Genomic DNA, 22,500 nt, shown 5'->3' with positions numbered 1-22,500 from the left:
TGTAGTGGAGTAAAAGTATAATATTTGCCTCTGAGATGTAGTGGAGTAGAAGTAAAAATATTGGAAATTGGAAATACTCAAGTAAAGTACAAATACCTCAAAATTGTACTTAAGTACAGTACTTAAGTAAATGTACTTAGTTACTTTCCACTACTGGGAATAATACCAGGAGGCGACCGTTCCGAGGCGAGGTCGCCGGATTTGCCCCGGGGGGCGACTGTGTTTTGGGGCGAGCGTTTTGGTATTCTGCAGCATCTCACGGAGCATTTAACCGTGGACAGCTCCTCTGTCTGCATTAAGTGACGTTACCAGCGACCAATCGCGTTGCTGCCCAGCGTGTCTACGCCACCGCAATAGAGACGGTGTCCAATGAACGAAGGTCGGGGGCGTGAGCGTGGTGTACCTCACCCCCCCTATGGGCTTACACACGGAGTTAGTGTGCAACATATTCTGTTCTAGGAGGATAAACCGTGCATCCACTCCACCGGTGTTGAACACACTTTGTTGGCGTTCATACATACAGAACGGATCGACTTTAAAACCTTCATGATTTTTTTTTTACACCCTGTTTATATGACCTCCGGGTGATTTTTTTTTTGAGGGGTATGGAACCCTGTGCACTTGACACATGATGGGACAAGAAGAGCGGCTGCTCTCGCCGTCTAGTTGATCGGCACTGTCACCTAAACAGGTAGCCGACGAAAAACGTGTGGAACCTATACGAGGGGGCTGCTGTGCAATGATTTGGGACCGACTCGAGCCACTGATCACCCGGCTATGTTTGCTGGAGAGGAACGCTGACAGCCGCAGTTCTTCTGACCCCGTCTGTTCTTGAAGTTAAACGGGGGGAAAAAAACGTTCTGCGACATTAAGCGATATATTCGGGATTGAATTGAAGCTCAGTTTGCGAGCCCCGCTGCTTTTTGACTGAAAACTGTTGTTGGAAGCTGTGAACAGTGAACACACACTACACGGGGAGAGATCATGTGTTAAACCACGATCCAACGACACTGATCAAAAGGTTATTTGCTCTTTTTTTCCTCTTTATAATACGGAAAGCTTTTATTTCTATTGGAAGAAACGGGATGAGATGAGAAGACTATGAGCTGACTTCAAATTTCTCTCCGGTAAAAATAATAATAATTTGCGTTGATTGTAGCCTACGATTAGCTGCCAAATATGAATTAAAGGGTTAGATAGATTGATACTGACTTGGCTTATTTGCTTGGTAGAATTAATTCCACTGATTCATTAGTTACTAGCTTAAACTGCCGCTGTAATGATAATAATTGCGGTGATTTAAGTGTAGGCTACGGTTGCCGACTTGCCGTCATATAAGGCGCTGTGAAGTTCAGTCGCCAAGAGGTTAGGAGACGTTCAAGATTCTCATTGACCATAATGTGTGGAAGATTGAGAAATGGGGCAAGAGACTTGAATGGCCGCCTAAATGGTTGCTGCAGTGTTTTCTTGTTGCTCTTGTATGAACCGATTATTTACATGAGAATGACAGCTTAAATTATAGACTTTGCAAAATAAATTACTATGCACACTTGTGTGTGTGTGTGTGTGTGTGTGTGTGTGTGTGTGTGTGTGTATATATATATATATATATATATATATATATATATATATATATATATATATATATATATATATATATATATATATATATATATATATATATATATATATATTCATTCATTCATTCTTGTATTATGATGAAATTATCTCACTGAATGCTAAATCTAATTCTTATCTATTGATAGGTCTGTCCATGGAAGACACCTGCCCTCATTTGCTGGGAGTTACTGACTGCAACATTTCATAGGTTTTTGACTTGTGGAGGTTGGAAACAATTGAAGCATTGCCATGGATCTAAAAGACTTTTACCTGTTGGCTGCCCTTCTTGCCTGCCTTTGGTTAGACCCCTCAGTAGCCCAAGAGCTAATCTATCCCATCAGAGAGGAGTTGCAAGAAAACATCCTCATTGGAAACATACCAAAGGACCTAAACATTTCACATACAAATGCTGCCACTGGAGCAAGTGCTAATCTGGTGTATAGGCTGGTTTCCAAAGCGGGAGACAACCCACTTGTCCGAGTGCTCAGCAGCACTGGTGAGATATTCACAACGGCCAACCGAATTGACAGAGAGAAGTTGTGCCCTGGTCTCTCATTTGAGGACAGTGAGTGCTCATTTGAAATTGAAGTGGTTATCCTGCCCAATGATTATTTCAGACTGATTAAGATCAAAATAATAGTCAAGGACACAAACGACAATGCCCCCATGTTCCCATCCCCCGTTATCAACATCTCTATACCAGAGAACACGCTCATTAATAGTCGCTTTGCTATTCCTTCTGCCACCGACCCAGACACTGGCCCCAACAGTGTCCACAAATATGAGCTTGTCAATGGGCAGAGTGCCTTTGGCTTAGACATTGTGGAAACGCCTGAGGGGGAGAAGTGGCCCCAGCTCATTGTGCAGCAAAACCTAGACAGAGAGCAGAAGGACACGTATGTGATGAAGATCAAGGTGGAGGATGGCGGCAGCCCACAGAAGTCCAGCACAGCCATTCTCCAAGTTACAGTAACAGATGTCAATGATAACAAACCAGTCTTTAAAGAGAGTCAGATGGAAGTGCACATACCAGAGAACTCTGCAATCGGCACGTCTGTTGTGCAGCTTCAGGCTACAGATGCAGACATAGGGGCAAATGCAGAGATCAGGTATGTCTTTGGGACTCAGGTGTCGCCTGCCACAAAGAGACTTTTTGCATTGAATACAACTTCTGGCCTTATAACTGTACAGAGGCCTCTGGATAGAGAAGAGACTGCTATTCATAAGCTGTCTGTTTTAGCTAGCGATGGCAGTTCCAGCCCAGCCAGAGCTACTATTACAATAAATGTGACTGATGTAAATGACAATCCACCGAACATAGACCTGAGATATATAATCAGTCCTATTAATGGCACTGTTTTCCTGTCTGAGAAGGATCCTATCAATACCAAGATAGCTCTCATCACCGTATCGGACAAAGACACAGACATCAATGGCAAGGTCATTTGTTTCATAGAGAAGGACGTGCCCTTCCACCTCAAAGCTGTGTATGACAACCAGTATTTATTAGAGACATCTGCATTGCTCGATTACGAGGGGACCAAAGAATACAACTTCAAGATTGTGGCCTCTGACTCTGGAAAGCCGAGCTTAAATCAGACCGCCTTGGTTAGAGTAAGGCTGGAGGATGAGAATGACAACCCACCTATTTTTACTCAGCCTGTCATTGAGCTGGCTGTTATGGAAAACAACAAACGCGATCTGTTCCTCACCACTCTGAGTGCCACTGATGAGGACAGTGGGAAAAATGCAGAGATAGTCTATCAGCTGGGGCCGAACGCATCCTTCTTTGATCTCGACCGCAAAACTGGGGTCCTGACCGCGTCCCGAGTTTTCGACCGCGAGGACCAGGATCGGTTCCTTTTCACCATCACGGCCAGGGATAATGGGACACCGCCGCTGCAAAGCCAGGCTGCCGTCATCGTGACCATCTTGGACGAGAATGACAACAACCCCAAGTTCACGCATAACCACTTTCAGTTCTTTGTGTCTGAGAATCTTCCCAAATACAGCACCGTGGGGGTGATAACTGTGACAGATGCAGACACAGGAGAGAATGCTGCTGTCTCCCTTTCTATACTGAATGACAATGAGAATTTCATCCTGGATCCATACTCGGGGGTGATTAAGTCGAACGTGTCATTCGACAGGGAGCAGCAGAGCTCATACACATTTGATGTCAGGGCTGTGGACAGTGGCAGGCCGCCGTGTTCATCAGCCGCCAAGGTGACCATCAATGTCATTGACGTCAACGACAACACACCCATTGTCATCTATCCCCCATCCAACACCTCTTTCAAACTTGTGCCCCTCTCCTCTATTCCGGGGTCGGTGGTGGCAGAGGTGTTTGCTGTCGACGGTGATACAGGGATGAACGCGGAACTGAAATACACTATTGTGAGCGGCAACAACAAGGGCCTGTTCAGAATTGACCCTGTCACAGGGAATATCACCCTGGAGGAGAAGCCAGTGGTGACTGACATAGGCTTGCACAGATTAGTAGTCAATATTAGTGACCTGGGCTATCCCAAGTCCCTTCACACTCTGGTGCTGGTATTTCTGTATGTGAATGACACAGTGGGCAACTCCACGTTTATTTACGACCTCATCCGACGCACTATGGAGACGCCTATTGACCGGAATATTGGTGAAAGCAGTGAGACTTACCAAAGTGGTGATTATTTAACCATAATGATAGCCTTCGTAACCGGGGCCTTAGTGGTGGTTATTGTCATTTTTGTCACTGTGCTGCTCCGCTGCCGCCATGCGTCCAGGTTCAAGGCCGCTCAAAGGAAGAAGCAGGGCGCTGAGTGGATGTCGCCCAACACAGAGAACAAGCAGAATAAGAAGAAAAAACGCAAGAAAAGGAAGTCGCCGAAAAGCTCCCTGCTAAACTTTGTCACCATCGAGGAGAGCAAACCCGACGACCCCGCCCATGAGCCAATCAACGGAACCATCAGCCTTCCCTCCGAGCTGGAGGAGCAAGGGATTGGACGCTTTGACTGGAACGCCACACCTACCACGACCTTCAAACCCAGCAGCCCAGACCTGGCCCGGCACTACAAGTCTGCATCCCCGCAGTCGGCCTTTCACCTCAAGGCTGACACGCCTGTCTCTGTGAAGAAGCACCACGTGATTCAGGAGCTCCCATTGGATAACACCTTTGTTGGGGGCTGCGACACCCTTTCCAAGAGGTCGTCCACTAGCTCAGACCACTTCAGTGCCTCAGAGTGCAGCTCCCAAGGAGGTTTCAAGACAAAGGGGCCGATGCACACCAGACAGCAGGTAAAGGAACACTTTTACTGGTCTATAAGTACTGCCTATAATTGCCCTGTTCCACAGTGCTGAAGTGCCAGTATAGATTAGGGACTCACTCTAAGTTACTGTAAAACAACACCAAGAGAGTTGGAGACATGCTACTTCATTAAATTCTGCTATTATTCAAACTGTAAAACAAAGAGAAAAACAACAACAATTGACCAGTTGATAATGGACTGAGAGATCACACCTTTTAATTTTTTTTGGGACTAGCTAGAGACTGATGTTTTGTTCTTAGGATATATGTTAAAATCTAACAAAAATGCAAGTAGGTGAGCAATTGCCTTGTCAGATTCAGTTGGCATGCAACCTTTGTGAGCACCCAGAGGTTAGTTAAGTGGTAAATTGTACCAGCAATTCATTGTGATACAATGTCCTATACATTTGTGAAAGAAACATTTTTTTCTCGCCTATCTACTCAAATTGTCACTTTAATTATTATTGGTATGTAGCTGCAACACATTTAATTGCCAGTCTAATCTACTAGCCGTATGGAATATGAATTATAACATGGTTCCTCTGCGAATCATTATACCATTTATTTTTTCCAATATCCTCAAAAATTAGTTGACTTTTCACCTCTCCCTTCATAATATTTTGAGTGTATTCATGTTTTTTTGTTTATTTGTTTGTTTGTTTTCGTTGTGTATTGCAATATAAGACCTATTTTCTCAACACCTGCAGTAATTATAGCAACCATCAGTGATGAATTTTGAATGTCACTATAGACTTTGCCACCTCATCCAGGCTTGAATTAAATGCCTCCTCTCAAAGCACCCTAGCGAACGGAGTGAAGCTTGTCTGGAACCTGATACACATCCAATTGAAAAGGGATTAGCAAATGATGAGCTTCAAATTTCAATATAATCCATACCGCTTCTTTTTTATCAAAGCCTTATTAATTTTTCTCCTAATAATGCATCCCAACACAACACACAGTCCTAATCTAACGGAACGCATGTGGGCCGTGGAGGAGGAGAGGGAGAGAGAGGGAGTGACTGCAAGAGTTGCATAGAGGGATAGAGATGAGAGAGTGTGTTAAGGTTGGTCGGGGGGTGGTACTATACCTTTAGGTGGCAGTGTTGCTCTGCCTGGCACATCCTGGCACTGCGCCAACGTGCAGCAGGCTTCTTAAATGCAAGGGAGGAGGAGAAAGCGGAGCAGGCTGTGATGCTGTTCTTGGTGAAATACTCTTGCCTAACGATGCAGAGATTGCACAGGGTAGATTGATAATGGCAGTTAGAGATGTGAGTGATAAGATCTATCCGGAAGAGAGAGTGGCATTACAGGGGTGACACTATGTGACTCCTTATTGATGCATGCCTCTGGGTCAGCGCGTCCGAGGTTGCATTTACCACGTCTTGGCTTGAAAGGTAGCAGTCAAAAGAGGCATTCAGTTTGTTAGTGTTTCTGGCACAGGCCACGTGTGTGTGTGTGTGCGCGTGCATGAGTGTGTGTGAGTGTGCTTTTGTGTTTTTTTGTCTGACAGACAGCAATGAAATGGGTGGGGGAAGAATATAGCCCTGGGGTGGACACATGAGATATGACACTATGCTGTAAGCACAACTCCATCGATTCCCTCAGTCATCCCACAATTCAACACAAGATTCATTGGGATCAATAGCTCGGACAGATGATTCAAAGCGGCACACAAACAGAGCTAGTGTGTGCTGTATATTGTCATTGATAGTATAAATACTGTACATAACGGCTTCTGCAGTTCAGGCATTTCTTTGATAGAAAAGTGTCAATTTTATGGTCTTTCTAATGTGGAATCTGTCAGTCTTTTAACCACTTAATCCCTATACTTCTTGACCGTGATCCTCCGGGGGTGTATTCTAGGTCGCCTACATTTTCCCTCTACACCATTTATCTTTGGCAAAAATAGCCAATCTATAAGCTTGCAATGCAACCTTAAAGATCTGCTATTTTCGTTGAATGTTTGGCTATTTTTGCCAAATGTTTGCCTATCATGACATGCCCAGAATAGGAACTCTAGGGTTTATGTGGTTAACAATAGTTCCTCCAAACGGTATGCTTGAGTGTAGAAGATCTTTAAATGTCTCCAGTTTGGGGATTGTAAAATTACTACAAGTTGTTTCTTCACCTCACCCATTACTCCCACTCTACCTATTCCACACTGTAGAACTAAGCAGTTTAAACAATCCATTAGTTAATAAGTGTCGTGCATCCATCCCTGCTTTTTCTACCTTTACAGCAATAAAGATAACTTTATGCTATTCCCTGTCCCACAGCCATGAAGACTGGGACAATGTTTCATGAAGATAATGGAGCTTAGATTGAACCAGCAGCTGTGTTAAAATTAGGTATTTTACAAAAGTATACCATAGTTTGATTTGTTCAACACTGACTTTAAACATTCTTATGACATCTCCACTGCATAAGGCAGTAGTTTCTCAAACATATTCATGCCAAGGACTCCCAAATTGTTATGTATGTGGCTACGGAACCCCAATTGAAAAGATTTTGTAACATGGATGGACCCCCTTAAGAAAACATTTGTTTTCATTGCAGATCTATCAAGCTTGCATAAACAACACATTGTGGTATGTTGTGAGCTTGTAAGTCAGCTATTTCAGAATACTTGAAAAATAAAACGGTGTTTAAGTGTTTAACCCATTAAGACTGGGAAAGATTTGAACCACTTTAACCATTATCTTATACTTGGGCTATTTAAAAATAGCAGATCTAGTGCCGTGCTACGAGCTTGTAGATCTGCTATTTTTAACTCAGATCTTTGCTTCTGGGGATTCTACAAATGTCTTCTAAATCCTAACAGTTTTGTTTCGAAAAAAAACTACTTATGTTGCTATAGTGGTTCTCAAACATTTTTCATGTCAAGGAAAGGACCACCCAAAATGATATGTATTTGTCCGTGTCCCCCCCCCCCCATCTCAAAATTGTTCCAAGGACCCCCAGAAGCAAAGATTTGAGTGAAAAATGTATATATATTCAAAGATTTGCACACATTTTCACGATTCTTTCCCCCCAATAGTAGCAGATCTACAAGCTCGAGTTTTTGAATAGCCAAATAAATCTAAAGTGACACAGGTGCGTTCCCGGTCTTAATGGGTTAAACGGTTCCTACTTGGAACCCCCTCAGTGACCCCTGGGGGGGTACCCAGACCTCACTTTGAGAATCAATGCCATAACGAACATTGATGTCAGCTTCTTACGTATGTAATGTCCACTTTTGTGTTAAGTCTACTTTAGCATATTCAATTAAAACAATCACAAGTAATCAGCTGTTGACAGTTCCTCAAACGTGCACTGCACATCTATTTGCTTATCTGATGGCAGATTCCTCAGGTGGTTTGAAAACAAATAAACTAAACGTATTTACAAAGTAGATCCAGCGGGCATTCATTGTATTAGCAGTTAGAGCATACTTTTCAAGTAATGTCATTGAGAATAAGAATGGATAAATTTGTCTGTATAAGAAAACTGTCATTAAATGTAGTTATAATGACTTGTTCATACTTTGGTGGTAATTTAATATCATTGCCAGTATTTTAGTGATAGAATATTACTTTATGTATTTTATGTCGTAAATAAGGTCAGGAAGGTGCCGCATTGCGACATATTATATAGCATCCAAAGCTTGCCCTGTATGAAGGATTGATTATGTTTAGCATTTACCTCCATGACCTAGAGTGCGAGTTTCCAACACTGTCCAGAACTGCTCTTAACATAGTTTGTACTTGAAATGAAATAAGAGAAAGAAAAATACTTTGACAAAACGATAGACAATGAAGACTTAACATCTGACATTCTCAATAATCACTGCTCTACAAAATCCAATATAATAATAATACTAATACTAATAATAATAATAATAATAATAGCAGCAGCAGAGAAGTAGTCTGAATACAACTGCAAGAACAAGACAATTTCATAGCTTCTTCAGAAAACAGAATATGAAAGGTAGTAAAAAAAAGAAGAAATAGACATCTACAATAATGTCATCGCAGCCAAAGGCCTGCTGGAATCAGCCTTATAGAGACACTCCAGACTCTGCTTATAGCAATGGGAGCAATTCCTGTCTTGCCTCTCTTTTTTTCAGTTATTATTTACCCTCCAGGGACTTATATTAGTGTAAACAACACTGAGGAAAAAAGGCATGTACACACTGTCCTAGATTCAGAAGGCAAGAGCAACATCTAAGAAAGAGAGTGCATACCCTGCTGTTTCACCATAAGGTTCTTCACATCCCATCAGTATTTTGAAGAGGAGACGTGGTTTTGGTTCACTAACTGAGTATTAGCCTGGTGGCTAGGCATTAACCATGTACAATAGTATCAGCCCATAGAGCTCATGTTATAGCCTAAATGCACTTAAAGTACATGCATAGCAAAATCCTGATTTAAATTTTTATTCTGAGAGTGTACACTCTGAGTTAAATGACTACTCAGATTTTTTTACAGTGTGGACATGCTGGGTGACTGACAGTGAGAAGCTACTATTACCATTTAAACCTCACATTGTAATTTCTTGCTCATGGTTTTTTTTTATGGCTTGGCCATAGTAGTATCTAGAAATGGGTCTCTGAGTCTGTCTGTCTGTCTGTCTATTTGTGAGTCCGGGGCTAATCTCACAAACTGCTGGACTGTTCAGCGTCATATTTCGTGTGCACACTGCCAGCAGGCTTTTTATTTTTATTTTTTTAGTCAATAGCAGATGGATCAGGCTGAAACCTGGCCTAAATAATGGAGATGACGGACGTCATACTGACGTCGTAGGTGACTGACGCCATAGATTGGCCACAAGAAGTCAGAGATCCACTGTGAAGCCATGGGCATTATTAGACCCTGTCTTTTTCTGGTGACAATTTAACATTAATTTCCTGGTAAATAAATGCGAAAATAATTATGTTCATTGTCTGTTTATCAAAATCTTTAGGTGTGTAGTTGATCTCCTTCACATGCATGCTACACATGCTATGGTAGTTTATAGACACGGTGCTTTCTAGAGTGCCTTAACTCTGACATTAGCTCCGCATCTCAAGGGTAAAGAGGCTTAATTGCTGCTGTTAATTGGTTATTTTCAAACAAGTCCAAAGGGTTGCATGTGCACCTACAGAGTAGTTAGCTTATACTGCTCTCTCTGAAGTGTTCATCTGGAGCACAAATACTGTCTTTCCTCATGGCAGGATCCTTCCTGCATAGAGGAATTTATCTGGCACCCCCAAAGAGGTTTTAGCCACCCCTTAAAGGATAGGCACCAAAAGTATAAGAATTGAGAATAAAATATGTAATCTTGGTGCCCAAGTAAGACAAGCTGTTATTTTGCTATCAACAAATAACTAGGACTTTAGCCAATCACCTGCTGCTTTGATAAGTTTATTGAATACCACTCCCCTCCCCCTTCCAACCCTAACCCTATTTATAAAAAAATATATGTTATTTGGAGTTTCTTTTACTCAAGCATATTAGACATTTGTGTTTATCAAGGGTCACAAATAGTAGGAAATTGCATTCATACATTTCTGTCAAATAAGGTAACAGGCTCATTGCCTTTACTAATTACACGTACTGTAGTCGCAACGTGGGTGGATCATGCTTATTAAATGTACAGCAGTCAGCCCCCAAAGGCCCATTCTGAGCCAGGATAAACCCTAGCAGGGACATGGTATTGAAAGCTCTCTACTGTGTAGTTAGTGTTAACAACTATAGTGTTGTATAGTTGTTATACACAGATCATTTGACTATGAATTATCAATGTGAATATTGATCAAATAATTTTGGACATAATATACATATGATTCGCGGTCTCATTCTAAAGACCTTTTTCTTCTCTTTTTCATCTTTCACAGAGTACCTCCAAGCAGGCTGCTTCTTCATGTTCATTTACTTTATTGTTGTGACGGCGACCAAAGTATTAGACTTGCGACTTGAATTACAGTATCACTCGCGAGAAACACGAAACCCATTAAATAGTGGAGTTTGTGGAGTATATTGAACTCTAAAGAGCACAGAGAAAGGGGGGGGGGGGGGACTGTGGATGAAACCGAAATTTACACAGTAAAAACCTCAGTGTTAATTTAACAGAGTGTACAAATGGAACCAGACACACCCGTAAGGATGTGTAACTCGGAGAATGTACAAATCAAACCAAATTTGGTTCCATTTGTAAACTCTCAGAGTTAAATTAACACTCAGGATTTGATGGTGTAACTGGTGCTGCCTTGCCACTATACTTAATGAATGGACATTCTATGCAAACAGGAGTTTGTACAGACCATTGTAATTATGGAGCCTTGGGGGAGTCGTCGTTCTTGTGCAGGTTCATTTGCCACATTAATAAGGGGATTAGTAGTACGTACGGGGGCTGATGGCAGCAGGCGAAGTTTGAGAAGATTAATGAACTATGACAATGTTGCACCTGAGGGGAATGAGTCTGTTGCAGAAATCTTCCAAATTGTGCTGACACAAGAAGCTCGGCTGCCTGAGAAAAGATTGAAAGAGAGGACAGTGATTGTTAATGAAAGAGCAGCCACACAGCTCATATGCAAAAACATCAATATTGTTATTTTTTTTGCATCTGAGCTAACAAGTGTGCAGCTAGTTACTCTTCTGCTCTTCCTACACGATCCTGAGTGTTCATTTAACTCTTTGTGTGTAAAAAAATTACCCGTAGTTAAATGATCACTCAATATTTGACTGTAGCACTCTTTGCAAGCCACCACCTCTCCAACGCAGGTGTGCTTTTTCCAGCATTCTTAGCCCATCTCTGAATGTAATCTCTGCTATCTTGCTAGTCGTTATTTATTGTGATCTTTGAATGGATTTATTTGGCAGAAATATATCTAACCTAAGTTGTTGCCATGTTGTTTTCTGTTAGTATAAGAACATATTGCCAAATCTAATTCTGTTTGCGTCTGTGTATGATAAATGTAATTATAACAAAGCAAACTGATGGATCATTTCCATCTGTGAGTATATCACATGGTATATGGTAATTAATTATGTCATCAGCAGAGTGCAGTACATGTAAAAACATCAATAATATAACATGTGAATATCTCACATTTCCCATTGAACACAAGCAGATATTAACCAAATCCAGTGGTCATCTTCACCACATATTCAGTCAGCAGATGATTCTGAGAGAATCATGAAGTTTCACTTCATCAATGGAGACTTTGTTCTACGGAGAATATTGCATTTATTTGAAGGCCTTGTCATATCCACCATATCTAGGTGGGTAAAAAAGGAAATGAAAAGGACTGTGGGCCATATAGTAAGGTAGTGGATATTAGAACTACAGAGTAGATTATTGCCCCGAGGGGGATCTAGTTTTGTCTGCGAAAAAACAACAAAATAAATCAAAGCTCCCTTTTGTTACACTGGCTGAACTCTGGAGATGATTTTTATGTTTAGATTTTTCCTCTCGAGAAAAGTGAAGTGCTACTGAAATTTATTTAGCTTTGTTTGGTTTTGTCTGTAACTGCCAGGGGGCACAATTTCTGTAACACACACAGATAATGGCAAATTACCAGGAATTAAATATTTGTCTTTGAATTACTTTACTGCCATCATGATTTGTTTCCATACAAATGTGTCACTACCTTCATCAGTGAGTTTTGAACTTATTTTTTCCAATGCAATCAAATTTCATTATACTTCACATAGCAAAATGTATGTGTGCTCGTGTGCATGTGTGAGTTATTTTGGTTCTGTTTTGTCCATCACTTTTGGGATGGCAGCCCATTCATCTGAAAAGTCAGCATCATCCATCTACGCTATTTCACAAAGCAAATTGATTGATGACTGATCTCCAAGGGATTGCTTTGTGAAATAAATGTTTTGCATGCACAAAACATTTTAAGTCATTGTTGCTTTTGTGAGACTGCCACAACTTAATTCATCTCCATGTTTGTAACTAATTGACCAAACACATTTCCCATGTTTCTACGGCAATCAATCAAGTTGACATACTAACCAACAAATATCGCTTCATATTCTTTTAACACTGCATGTCAAGGAAAAAAATAAAAGATGAACTGCAGCACTTATGTTCAATACCAATCCATTTGGGTTGTAATTGTTTAACTATAACATGTTTAAATGAAAGACACTGGAGTAGAAAGGTGGAAGAAAATGTTTCTTGTCCGTTCACTTGTCTGTAAGAAAAATTCAGATTTACACGTTATGATGCTACGACATTGTTTGAACAATCCCCCTACTCTACCAACCCCACTCCTCCTCTCCATACCTCACTCCTCCTCTCCTCCACCCACTCTTGTCCTTCCCTTTCTCCAACCCTTCTTTCGCCTATGTTTTATTGGGGTCAGTGCCGTTACATGCAGGGTTAGATCACAGAGGGTGTGTTCACCCTTTGTGTCCTGATTACTCGTGACATATTAGGGTGCTTTGTGTGCAACACATAGCCCCACTTTCTCTCTGTTGCTGTCCTCTCTCCCTTAATCATTAGACTCTTCTAAAAGGAAATTGTGGGGAGTGGTGGGGGGGGGGGTTAAAAGATGGGCAGAGTGGCCCTGTCTGTCCTGACATGACAGTCCCGGAGGGAGACACATCCTCGTCATGGGGCTGTTACGTCGAGCGACGACAGGCCGCTGCTCTGTCACTAGCGTGTGGCAGTGTCTAGACTAATAGTCGTGATAACGGCACTGCCAGCCAAAGCCCTCCATCCCGCCACCCCTCCCCCCCATCTCCTTTAAGCAAAGAGGCACACTTGACTTGAAATGTGACTGCCATTGACTGGGCCCCATAGCTCACTGACACTCTGTAAGCCACACCAATGTACATTTTTATTGTATATACAAGCTGCTTCATGTAAATGGAACTCCTGGTAATCTTGCCTAATGTGCTGTGTTATACTGTAATGGACTTGTTCTTTTATTTATTTTTTGCTTTGTTTTATTTATTTATTTCCCCCTGAATTTTTCCTTTTTTCCCCTCTCTCTTTATTGCTGGGTGTACTATAATTACATCTGAAGTATATTCTCCCCCCAATTATTCGGTATCCTGCAACCCATGTTCTTCTGTTTTATATAAAGCCTTTTTGAACAGTGCTATTATATCTTTATAATTTCATAATAAATGTTTCAAAGCGATTATTTCTTTCTTGTTCTTACTTGCAGCATTTTGTCATGCATCCAGAGTGATTTGGTTGTTAACCGTGCTTTTTCAGAAAATCCAAATGGTGTTTTACAGGCAGGTGTCTTGCCTGATTGTAGCATTTTTAAAACCACTTAATATATCATACAATAATATACAATATACTTATTTGGCCGGGGTCCCCCAGGCCTCTATTGGTCCGCTCATTTTTCCCTCTACACCAAGTCTCTTTGCCGAACATAGTCAATCTACAAGCTCACAATGCGTCTCATAACAATGCAGAACATTGTGACATTGTAGATCTGCTATTTTCGCTGAAAGTTCACCCAGCATATGGATACTAGGGTTCATGTGGTTATTAACGGAATCACAAACCCTCCTGTTGTGTTGAACAAAGAGCTTTTCAAATGAGACTCAATCCTTTATTGGAAATGACCACCAGGCATTATTGTCCAAGACAACAATGCTTCTCTGTGTGGATATGCCTATTGGTATGGACATCTGTCAATACAGTAACATATTGATAGATATGATAGAATTGATCTGATATTCTCGCTACTTTTGCATGACATTGTCATACAATGGTATCAAATAAGGTGTCCGTTTATATGATATTTAATATGGAGATACAAGGTTTTTTGCCGGACAGCGATGATATGCAGCCTCAGAATGAAGACTAAAACTAACCCCACATCATGTTCCCCATAATAACCATCATCATAACATCAACATGCTCGACCAATTTCTGTAAACCAAGTACTTTTTTTCCCTCGTGGGCTTGTTCAGCTTAGTAAATTAAGGAAAACAGATTAATACAAATGTGGTTAGCATGGTTATAACAAGGTGGCAGTGACCTTATCTACTGATACTCATGAATTCAGTCTTCTGGTATAACCCACCACATTAAACCTGCCGTCCCTATTTGGGCATGTCATTATATGTGAATCTTTTCAGAAAATGGCGTTTTCACACATTTTCAAAAAAATAATGAAAATATCTGATCCACAAGCTCAACGTGTCTCATTGCAATGCATTATGAGCTTGTAGATTATCTATTTTCGCCAAGTGAAAAACGTGAACCATTATTGCTTTAACATGGTTAAAGCAATATGGTTAAAGCAATATGGATGAACCTCATAATTGTTTAATAGAAAGACAGAGAAACGGACGAGGGTGGAAACCAAAGTGCCACACCAGCATATTTGTGGAAAGTAGGCCTAACTCTGCTTAATCTGTCCCCTCCATTTGAAAGCTTGAAGCAGAGCTTAGTCTGCATTTGTGCGAGGAAGAGGGGGAAAAAGAGGATAAATAAATAAATATAGGCTTTAAAGGTTGACCTCATCTATATGGTTATACTTTAACCCATTCAGTCCGGTAACGCATCTGTGTCATTTTAAGATCCTTTTGGCTATTCAAAAACAGCAGATATATACAAGGTCATAGCGCGGCCCTCAGAGCTTGTAGATCTGATATTTTTGAAAAATCGTGAAAATGTGTGCAAATCTTTGAAAATATATATATTTTTTTTAAGCGAACATTTGTAAAACATTTTGTTCCAGGGACCTCCGGAAGCAAAGATTTGAGTTAAAAATGTTTCAAAAAAATATATCTATTAAAAGATTTGCACAAATGTTCAAGATTTAAAAAAGAAAAATCAGATCTACAAGGTGCCGTGCTACAAGCTTGTAGATCTGCTATTTTTGAACAGCTAAAGTGTACAATAATGGTTATAGCTCAAATCTAAAATGACACGGATGCGTTCCCGGATTGAATCGGTTAAAAAAAGCTGCATGCTCTTACCAACCAGAATTTTAAATCTGACTTCTGACCTGAAGTATAATAATGTTGCCTGTCCTTTCATAAAAAGGAAGGGCTGAAAGCGCCGCTGGGCAGTTTTAACAGGTTATGCTGTCACCGCCTCCCCAATCCAGTGTGGCCAAGCTTCCAAATTTTGTGCAATTGATGCAAGATCCAATGATTCCAGATGGCACAAACCTTTGACAGTGGTATTATTGAGTTACTGTGGCAAGATATAGATTTTCTGCAGTTGCACAGAATTTATTCTTCTGCAGGCAATGATAGATATTCTCAGGTTTGAATGCTAAAATAATGTATAATCAGCAATACTTTAAACTTTTGGTGTTGACCTGGTGTTGCCACTATCATAATTTATCTAAATAAAGATTTACATTTACACATATTTACAAACGAAGACTGACATTAACATGCCAAAAGAAAAATATACGTAAAGCATAAAACATTTCTGGATGAGGTAAATGACTAAACGGCATGAAAAAAATGCCATCTTTGTATGAAGATCAGGATAAACTCTAGTTAAACATATTATGTTTTGCTTAAAGACTAACTATCAGCTTTCTATCAGCAATGCCAAAAAGTTTTTTTTCTTTTTTTTGTTAGGGAAAAACAGATTCTGAATAGATGTTTATGAACATGTGAAACCATTCTTTAGGGACCACTTGTAAAGTAGTAGCATAACAATCCCAAAGACAATGTTGCTGCCAAATACGATAATAGGAGTGCCGGTATATCCTAATAATACTGATCAAAAGCACATTTGTTTTATTACCTTTTAAGTAAGTGATGAACGTATGAACATTAAAATGGTTCGCTTTAACCACTTAAACCCTATAAACTTAGCTGACCGGAGTCCCCCTGGGGTCTATACTTGGCCTCCTCCTTTTTCCCCTCTACACAAAATCTCTTTTGTTCGCCCCGAGAATATACTGTAGGGATGCTACGGTTCAAGTGCTGCATGTTTGCCTTAGTCACACTATAGACACAATTATTTAGTTTTGTCGTTGCAAAACATTTAGACTTAGGTGAAATGCAACATTTCCATAGCCTCCATTTTATCAACTGTAGTAGTTACTTCTTGAAAAATCCGTTATCATTGGAAACATCACCGAAGTAGTAATTTCACCCTGTGTCTTTCCATTGAATGAAACTCGGAACAGTCACATGCTTGGACAGGACACAACTGTTTGAGCCTTCTAAATTGGTCTCCTCTAATAACGTACTGTAAGCAAGCTGCCATATTATGTCGGAGATCACAGACAGACTTTGCTCCCAGTGTAGCTCTTCATTCACAGCGTAACTAGTCATATTTGATGAAAGGAACACCAATGAGTCCAATTACAGTATATGATGGAAATATTTCTGATTCTCATGTCAGAGAAAGCTATTATTTCTTCTCTAACCAGATCCTCTACAGACAGCAGTAATAATAACTTGGAGGAGAAACCCCAGCATGTGATTGTATGTAAATGCATGTAGATGATCTTTTGATTGTACAGATGTTATCACCACTAGAGCCTGAGGATGCTGAGGCCTTTTTTTTCTTCCTATCCCCAATTTTTGCTGTGTTGGATGGATGGATGGATGGATGGATGTAAGGGTGTTCGTTTGGAATAACTTTTAGCCATACCATTTTCAAACTGCCAGACACTTTGTACAATGTCACAGAGTCACATTTTACAACAACAACAATAAAAGGTTTAAATATGATTTTATTTGAATTTTTTACTCTTTGACTGCGGTTGACTCGATAACGCGTCAATTGCTAGTTTGTCCAGTTGGCCGTCGACGCGTTAGACGTGCGTTCATTGTTTAATCTCTGATCGCGCTATTCTGCTTATTTTTCATTCTAGGTTTCGAGTTCCACTTACTTCACCCACACCGGCATCCGGTTTCATGACGCAGATTCCGTTTCCGGTTTTCTTTTTTTTCCCCGGTCATTTTTGGCCAGAATAGGGAAACACACGGTTTTTCACACGGTATAAAAAACGACGGAGAGGTCCACTTCTATAATCTATAGTCTGGGTGACGAACAGTCATCGCCGTCGTGTATCACATCGTAATTTTGGCCGATCAGAGAATCTGAGAACACGTCACATCCGGTTTGACGTATTTGACTGTTTGACTCTGTTTGGGGGGGGCAGCGAGTCAGCGAGCTGATGAAGGTGTCTATTTGCTGCTCTCTGCTGGTGGAACCATCGTATGTGTTCAAAACCGCAGCTAGACAAACTATATGAAAATTAAATAACAAAATAACAAAACAAAAAAACACGAAAATCGCTGGCACTGGGGGAGTACTTTATGAAAATACTCTGGCAGTCAAAGAGTTAAGGACATTGAGCTTTTTATTTGGACAGGGAAGTGAAGTGTGTCAGGACAGTAAGGGCAGACAGGAGGAGGGATGATCTGAAATACTGTACATGATCCCGAGCCACGAAATGAAGTTTAGATGTAAGGGGTTTTGTGGTCAATATAACCGGCGGCCGAGCCACCAGGGCACCCAGGAGATTAACATTTAACCACATGCTTAATTATCCAATACTACAGTATACATTGTTTAGGGGAGAATTATTGCGTTAACCCATTAAGACCTGAGGCCTATGCTACAAATGCCTTCTAAATCGGTAGTTCTCAAAATGTCAAGATCTTTTCAAAAATGTTCAAAAATAGCAGATGTACAAGCTTGCAGCGTGTCCCAAAGTGACGCACTGTGAGCAACGCAAAAATCTAAAACGACACAGATGCTTTCCCGGGTTTTAATGTGTTAAAATATAATGTTGTATTGTAGGTACAGTAATATATTTTATTTCTGATGTTCCATTTATAGATTCGGCTAAATTGGCCATGGATGGGAGGCTCGCCTGTTGGACTATTATAATGTTAATTTGTAGATCTGCACACAAATGTACTGCATTTCATTTAATGCGTCACCGTTAGCTGCAAATGAAGTACACCACAGCATATACTGTATGTAAGTCCTTAACTGCTACAGGGCCTGGTTGCAAATTGGTCTCTCCGGAAAGTTGGCTATTGCCTGATATTTCTTAACAAGATTTCAGAAGTAGGGATTTGTGTAGGAGTGGACTTGCTCTTTAATAATAATACCACCGTTGTAAAGACATTAGAACAGTCATTTATTGGATTTAAGAAAAATGATAGGTTGAAATCTGTGTCGCGTTTAAAGACATTAATGACAAGAAAGAGAACAACAGCGAGCTCTGTGAGCCTGTGATTTTCGCGGGCAGAGAGCACAGAAAAGTGGTATGAGTGAATTAGCAGACATATAATGGTCTTCAGGGAGCTAATTAGATGAGAAGCTGTGATGTATGGGTTCTGGAGGGACGGGTGTCATCCTGCCACTGTTCAATGTATAGACTGCAGATTTGTATTGATTGTATGCTTTGTTTTATGCCTCAGGCATAAGCGCGCTACCGTTAGCTTTGTGCCTTGCGCCTTTGTCTGGGTGTTGCAGAGAGTTGAGCAGATAAGGGTTGTGATAAATCTGCCAGAAAATAAGCTGTCATAGGGTGACGCACATGGGAATATTTAACGCAAACATAAAATATGGCGTGTCTGTTGTTTTATCGTCAAGGGTATAAGAGATGGCAGGGCTTGAAAATACTCCTGCCTCCTTATTTCTGCACTTTCTATCTCTGCAGTCCTTGCAGGCTCAGAAGAATCCTGTAGCCCTGCTCATCTTTGTTATGGCCAAAGAGAAGAGTAAAAAAAAAAAAAGGGAAAAGACAGGCGCATTGCATAGAATGGTGAACGAGCACCTTATCGCCACTCAATAATATGCAGAGGTGTAAAACATTTGGCTAGCTTATTTAGATGGAATGATTTCTGCTGTGCAGATTTACCAAGGGCTGGATCAGGTGATGTGCTAGGGAGGAGGGAAGGCAGTGGAAATTGGTTTCCCCCTATCTCCCAGTACACATACGGAGACCCAGCCCGGTCTCCTCTCTCCCTCCCTCCGCATTCTCCTTTCCTGACAATAACATGCCCTGATAATGGAAATATGCACCCAGATTTATTTTCTATTTCCTGCTGCAAGTCCTTGCCCAGTAAACTTCTTTTTTTGTGTGCGCGCTTTGTAGTTGTTTTCACTCATGACATTCAGCTGTCAGGGACCCAGTGGCTGTAGAGGAGATAGATGCACATGACAACCGGGTGGTAACAGTTGTCATGCATGGACAGTACTTCTTCAATAGCGGGAGAAGGTCTGAGGAGGTCTGGCCGGTATACTAAATGTATGCAAGACAGAGATGAGTCACAACAAGACTTATTCAGGCTCTAGGGTGGGTTGGGGGGGGGGGGGGGCTTGACCCTGAGAGAGAGAGAGAGAGAGAGAGAGAGAGAGAGAGAGAGAGAGAGAGAGAGAGAGAGAGAGAGAGAGAGAGAGAGAGAGAGAGAGAGAGAGAGAGGAGAGAGAGAGAGAGAGAGAGAGAGAGAGAGAGGAGAGAGAGAGAGAGAGAGAGAGAGAGAGAGAGAGAGAGAGAGAGAATCAACAATAGTAACAACTATAATGACAACAATAATAGTAGGTATAATAATAGTATAATATTAAAAGCTGTCCACTGGCGTGTTCCATGGAAAACCTGTAGCCTGGGGTCCATGGGGAGCTATGATAACATGCCGCAAGCTGTATTCCAACCTGGATTCCAGCCACCTCACAGCACAGAGACTGTTCTCATTAAGCTTCTAAACAACATTTGTTGTTGTCTGATTCTGGTAAAAAAAAAAAAAGGGAAAAAGAATGCAATGCTGGTGTAACTGGATCTTAGAGCTACATTCAATACCTGTCAACCATACAATACTGCTAGACAGACTGGACAACTGTATTGTATTTTCTGGCATGGTCCTAAATTGGTTCAAGTTTGATCTAAAAGCCCAGGACTATTTTGTCATCATTGGCAAATTACGTATCCAAGCAAATACAGTAAATAACATGACTTGCGGAGTTCCTCAAGGTTCAGTCCTCACAACACTTCTATTCAACACTTCCGGCCCTATTCTGGGCGGCGCCTTACCCATTATCCCTAAACTTCTTTGCCATTTTTTACTATTTAGAAAAACATTTTCAAATAGTTCAAAAAGCCCACACAAAAAGCTCACAACGTGTCGATGTAGATCGGCTAGTTGAACTATTTGAAAATGTTATGTTCCTGACAAATTTTTGATAATAGCAAAATCTCTCACCATAATTTCATGGATGACACAAAGGTTTACATAGCTCTTTCACAGAGTGACTCTGGCCACGGTTAGTGTTAAATATGTTGTGTCAGTGCATTGAACAAGTCAATGATTGGATGTGTGGGGGAAAGAAAAAGTCAACAATGAAAAAACAGCAATTGTCTTTGGTGCTAAGGAAGAAAGACTGAAAGTTAGTGCTCACCTTGACTCCCTGTCTTTGAAAGGCTAAGAGCCAAGCCTGAAATCTTGTGTAATATAGCAAGAATGCCCAAACAAGATATAAAAAATGTTTCTATTCTTCAGTAGGTTAGACAACTACAATGGTCTTCTTTGTCTAAAATAACTCTCAGACAGCTACAGCTCATTCAGAATGCAGCTGCTATAGTTCTAAGAGACTATGAAAGCTGAACTCATTACACCAATTCTCAGATCTCTGCACAGGCTTCCAGTGACTCATCAAATTGACTTTAAAATACTGTAGCTCCTCTTTAAATCAGCACAATGGTTTAGGGCCAAAATTCATCTCGGACTTGCTTTTGTCATTATGAACACTCAATCAACGCAACTTCCTTGGCTGATAGTTCCTGTACTTCCGCTTAGACACTTTCAGTAGCAGTTTTTGCCCAGTGTATGTAGTGTGACCCAATTCTGACTACTTTTAAGTCCAGGATAAATAGGCCTACTTGTACTAGGGCTAGTCGACTAGTATAACCATTAGTCGACCTTGTTGGTACTAGTCGAATAGTTGAAAAAAACCCATTTATGGCCCATTACTATTATTATTATCCTCCAGCCTTTATTTTTATCAAAAGTATGCCCAATAATAGCCTATTATTGACCCCTTTTTGAGGATCCTTGGAGACGCTGCTGTGGTGCTGTGGTGCTATGGCAGAAGCGCCTCCCTTAAAACGGCCTAAAAATAAGCCAGGAGGATAATAAAAATAGTAATATAGTAGTAGGATGGCATTAGAACAATGGCATATTTTAAAAATGTTTTTAGGTACATTTCGACTAGTCGACTACCACTGGGTCAAATTAGTCGACCAGTAAAAATCTCTAGTCGTGAAAGCCCTAACTTGTACTATATAAAAATGTCTACATACTTAAAATTGCATTATGACCTTCCATTCTTTTAATATAATTAAATGCAATTTTATGCCTCTATCTTAAACAAATACAAAATACAAATAAAACAATCTTTATTCATTATGTAAAGCACTTTGAATTGCATTTGTATATACAATTACATTTACCTTCCCTATAATATAAACACCAACAGACTTCCGTTGCCAGATTGGATTTGTAAAGGCTTAAGTGGAAGCAAAAGGTTAATCTCTCCATTAAAATTCAGGGGTAAGAAGCAAAACACTCATGTCCTATATGTTCAGTACAGCAAAGTTTATAGTTGACTGCTAGAGCATGCCAACCCCAGAACAAGGAACTGAATGACACA

At 40.7% G+C, this 22,500-nt stretch overlaps 1 protein-coding gene across 1 annotated transcript in view; it reads left to right on the top strand.

Moving 5' to 3' along the window:
- Positions 1–902: 902 nt before the first annotated feature.
- Positions 903–22,500, top strand: part of pcdh9 (protocadherin 9) — a gene marked incomplete at its 3' end in the record, with an annotated part of 233,267 nt that continues 211,669 nt past the window's right edge. Inside the window, exons 1-2 of the mRNA XM_080439051.1 lie at positions 903–1,021; positions 1,767–4,905. Coding sequence (XP_080295177.1) covers positions 1,870–4,905 — 3,036 coding nt within the window. The 5' untranslated portion in view covers positions 903–1,021; positions 1,767–1,869. The remainder of the gene's footprint in view (positions 1,022–1,766; positions 4,906–22,500) is intronic.

Source organism: Gymnoscopelus braueri, assembly GCF_963280865.1.
Source record: "Gymnoscopelus braueri genome assembly, chromosome: 1".
Classification (NCBI taxonomy): domain Eukaryota; kingdom Metazoa; phylum Chordata; class Actinopteri; order Myctophiformes; family Myctophidae; genus Gymnoscopelus; species Gymnoscopelus braueri.
The sequence above is the reverse complement of the archived record's forward strand: the minus strand, read 5'-3'. Positions and strand labels throughout refer to the sequence as shown.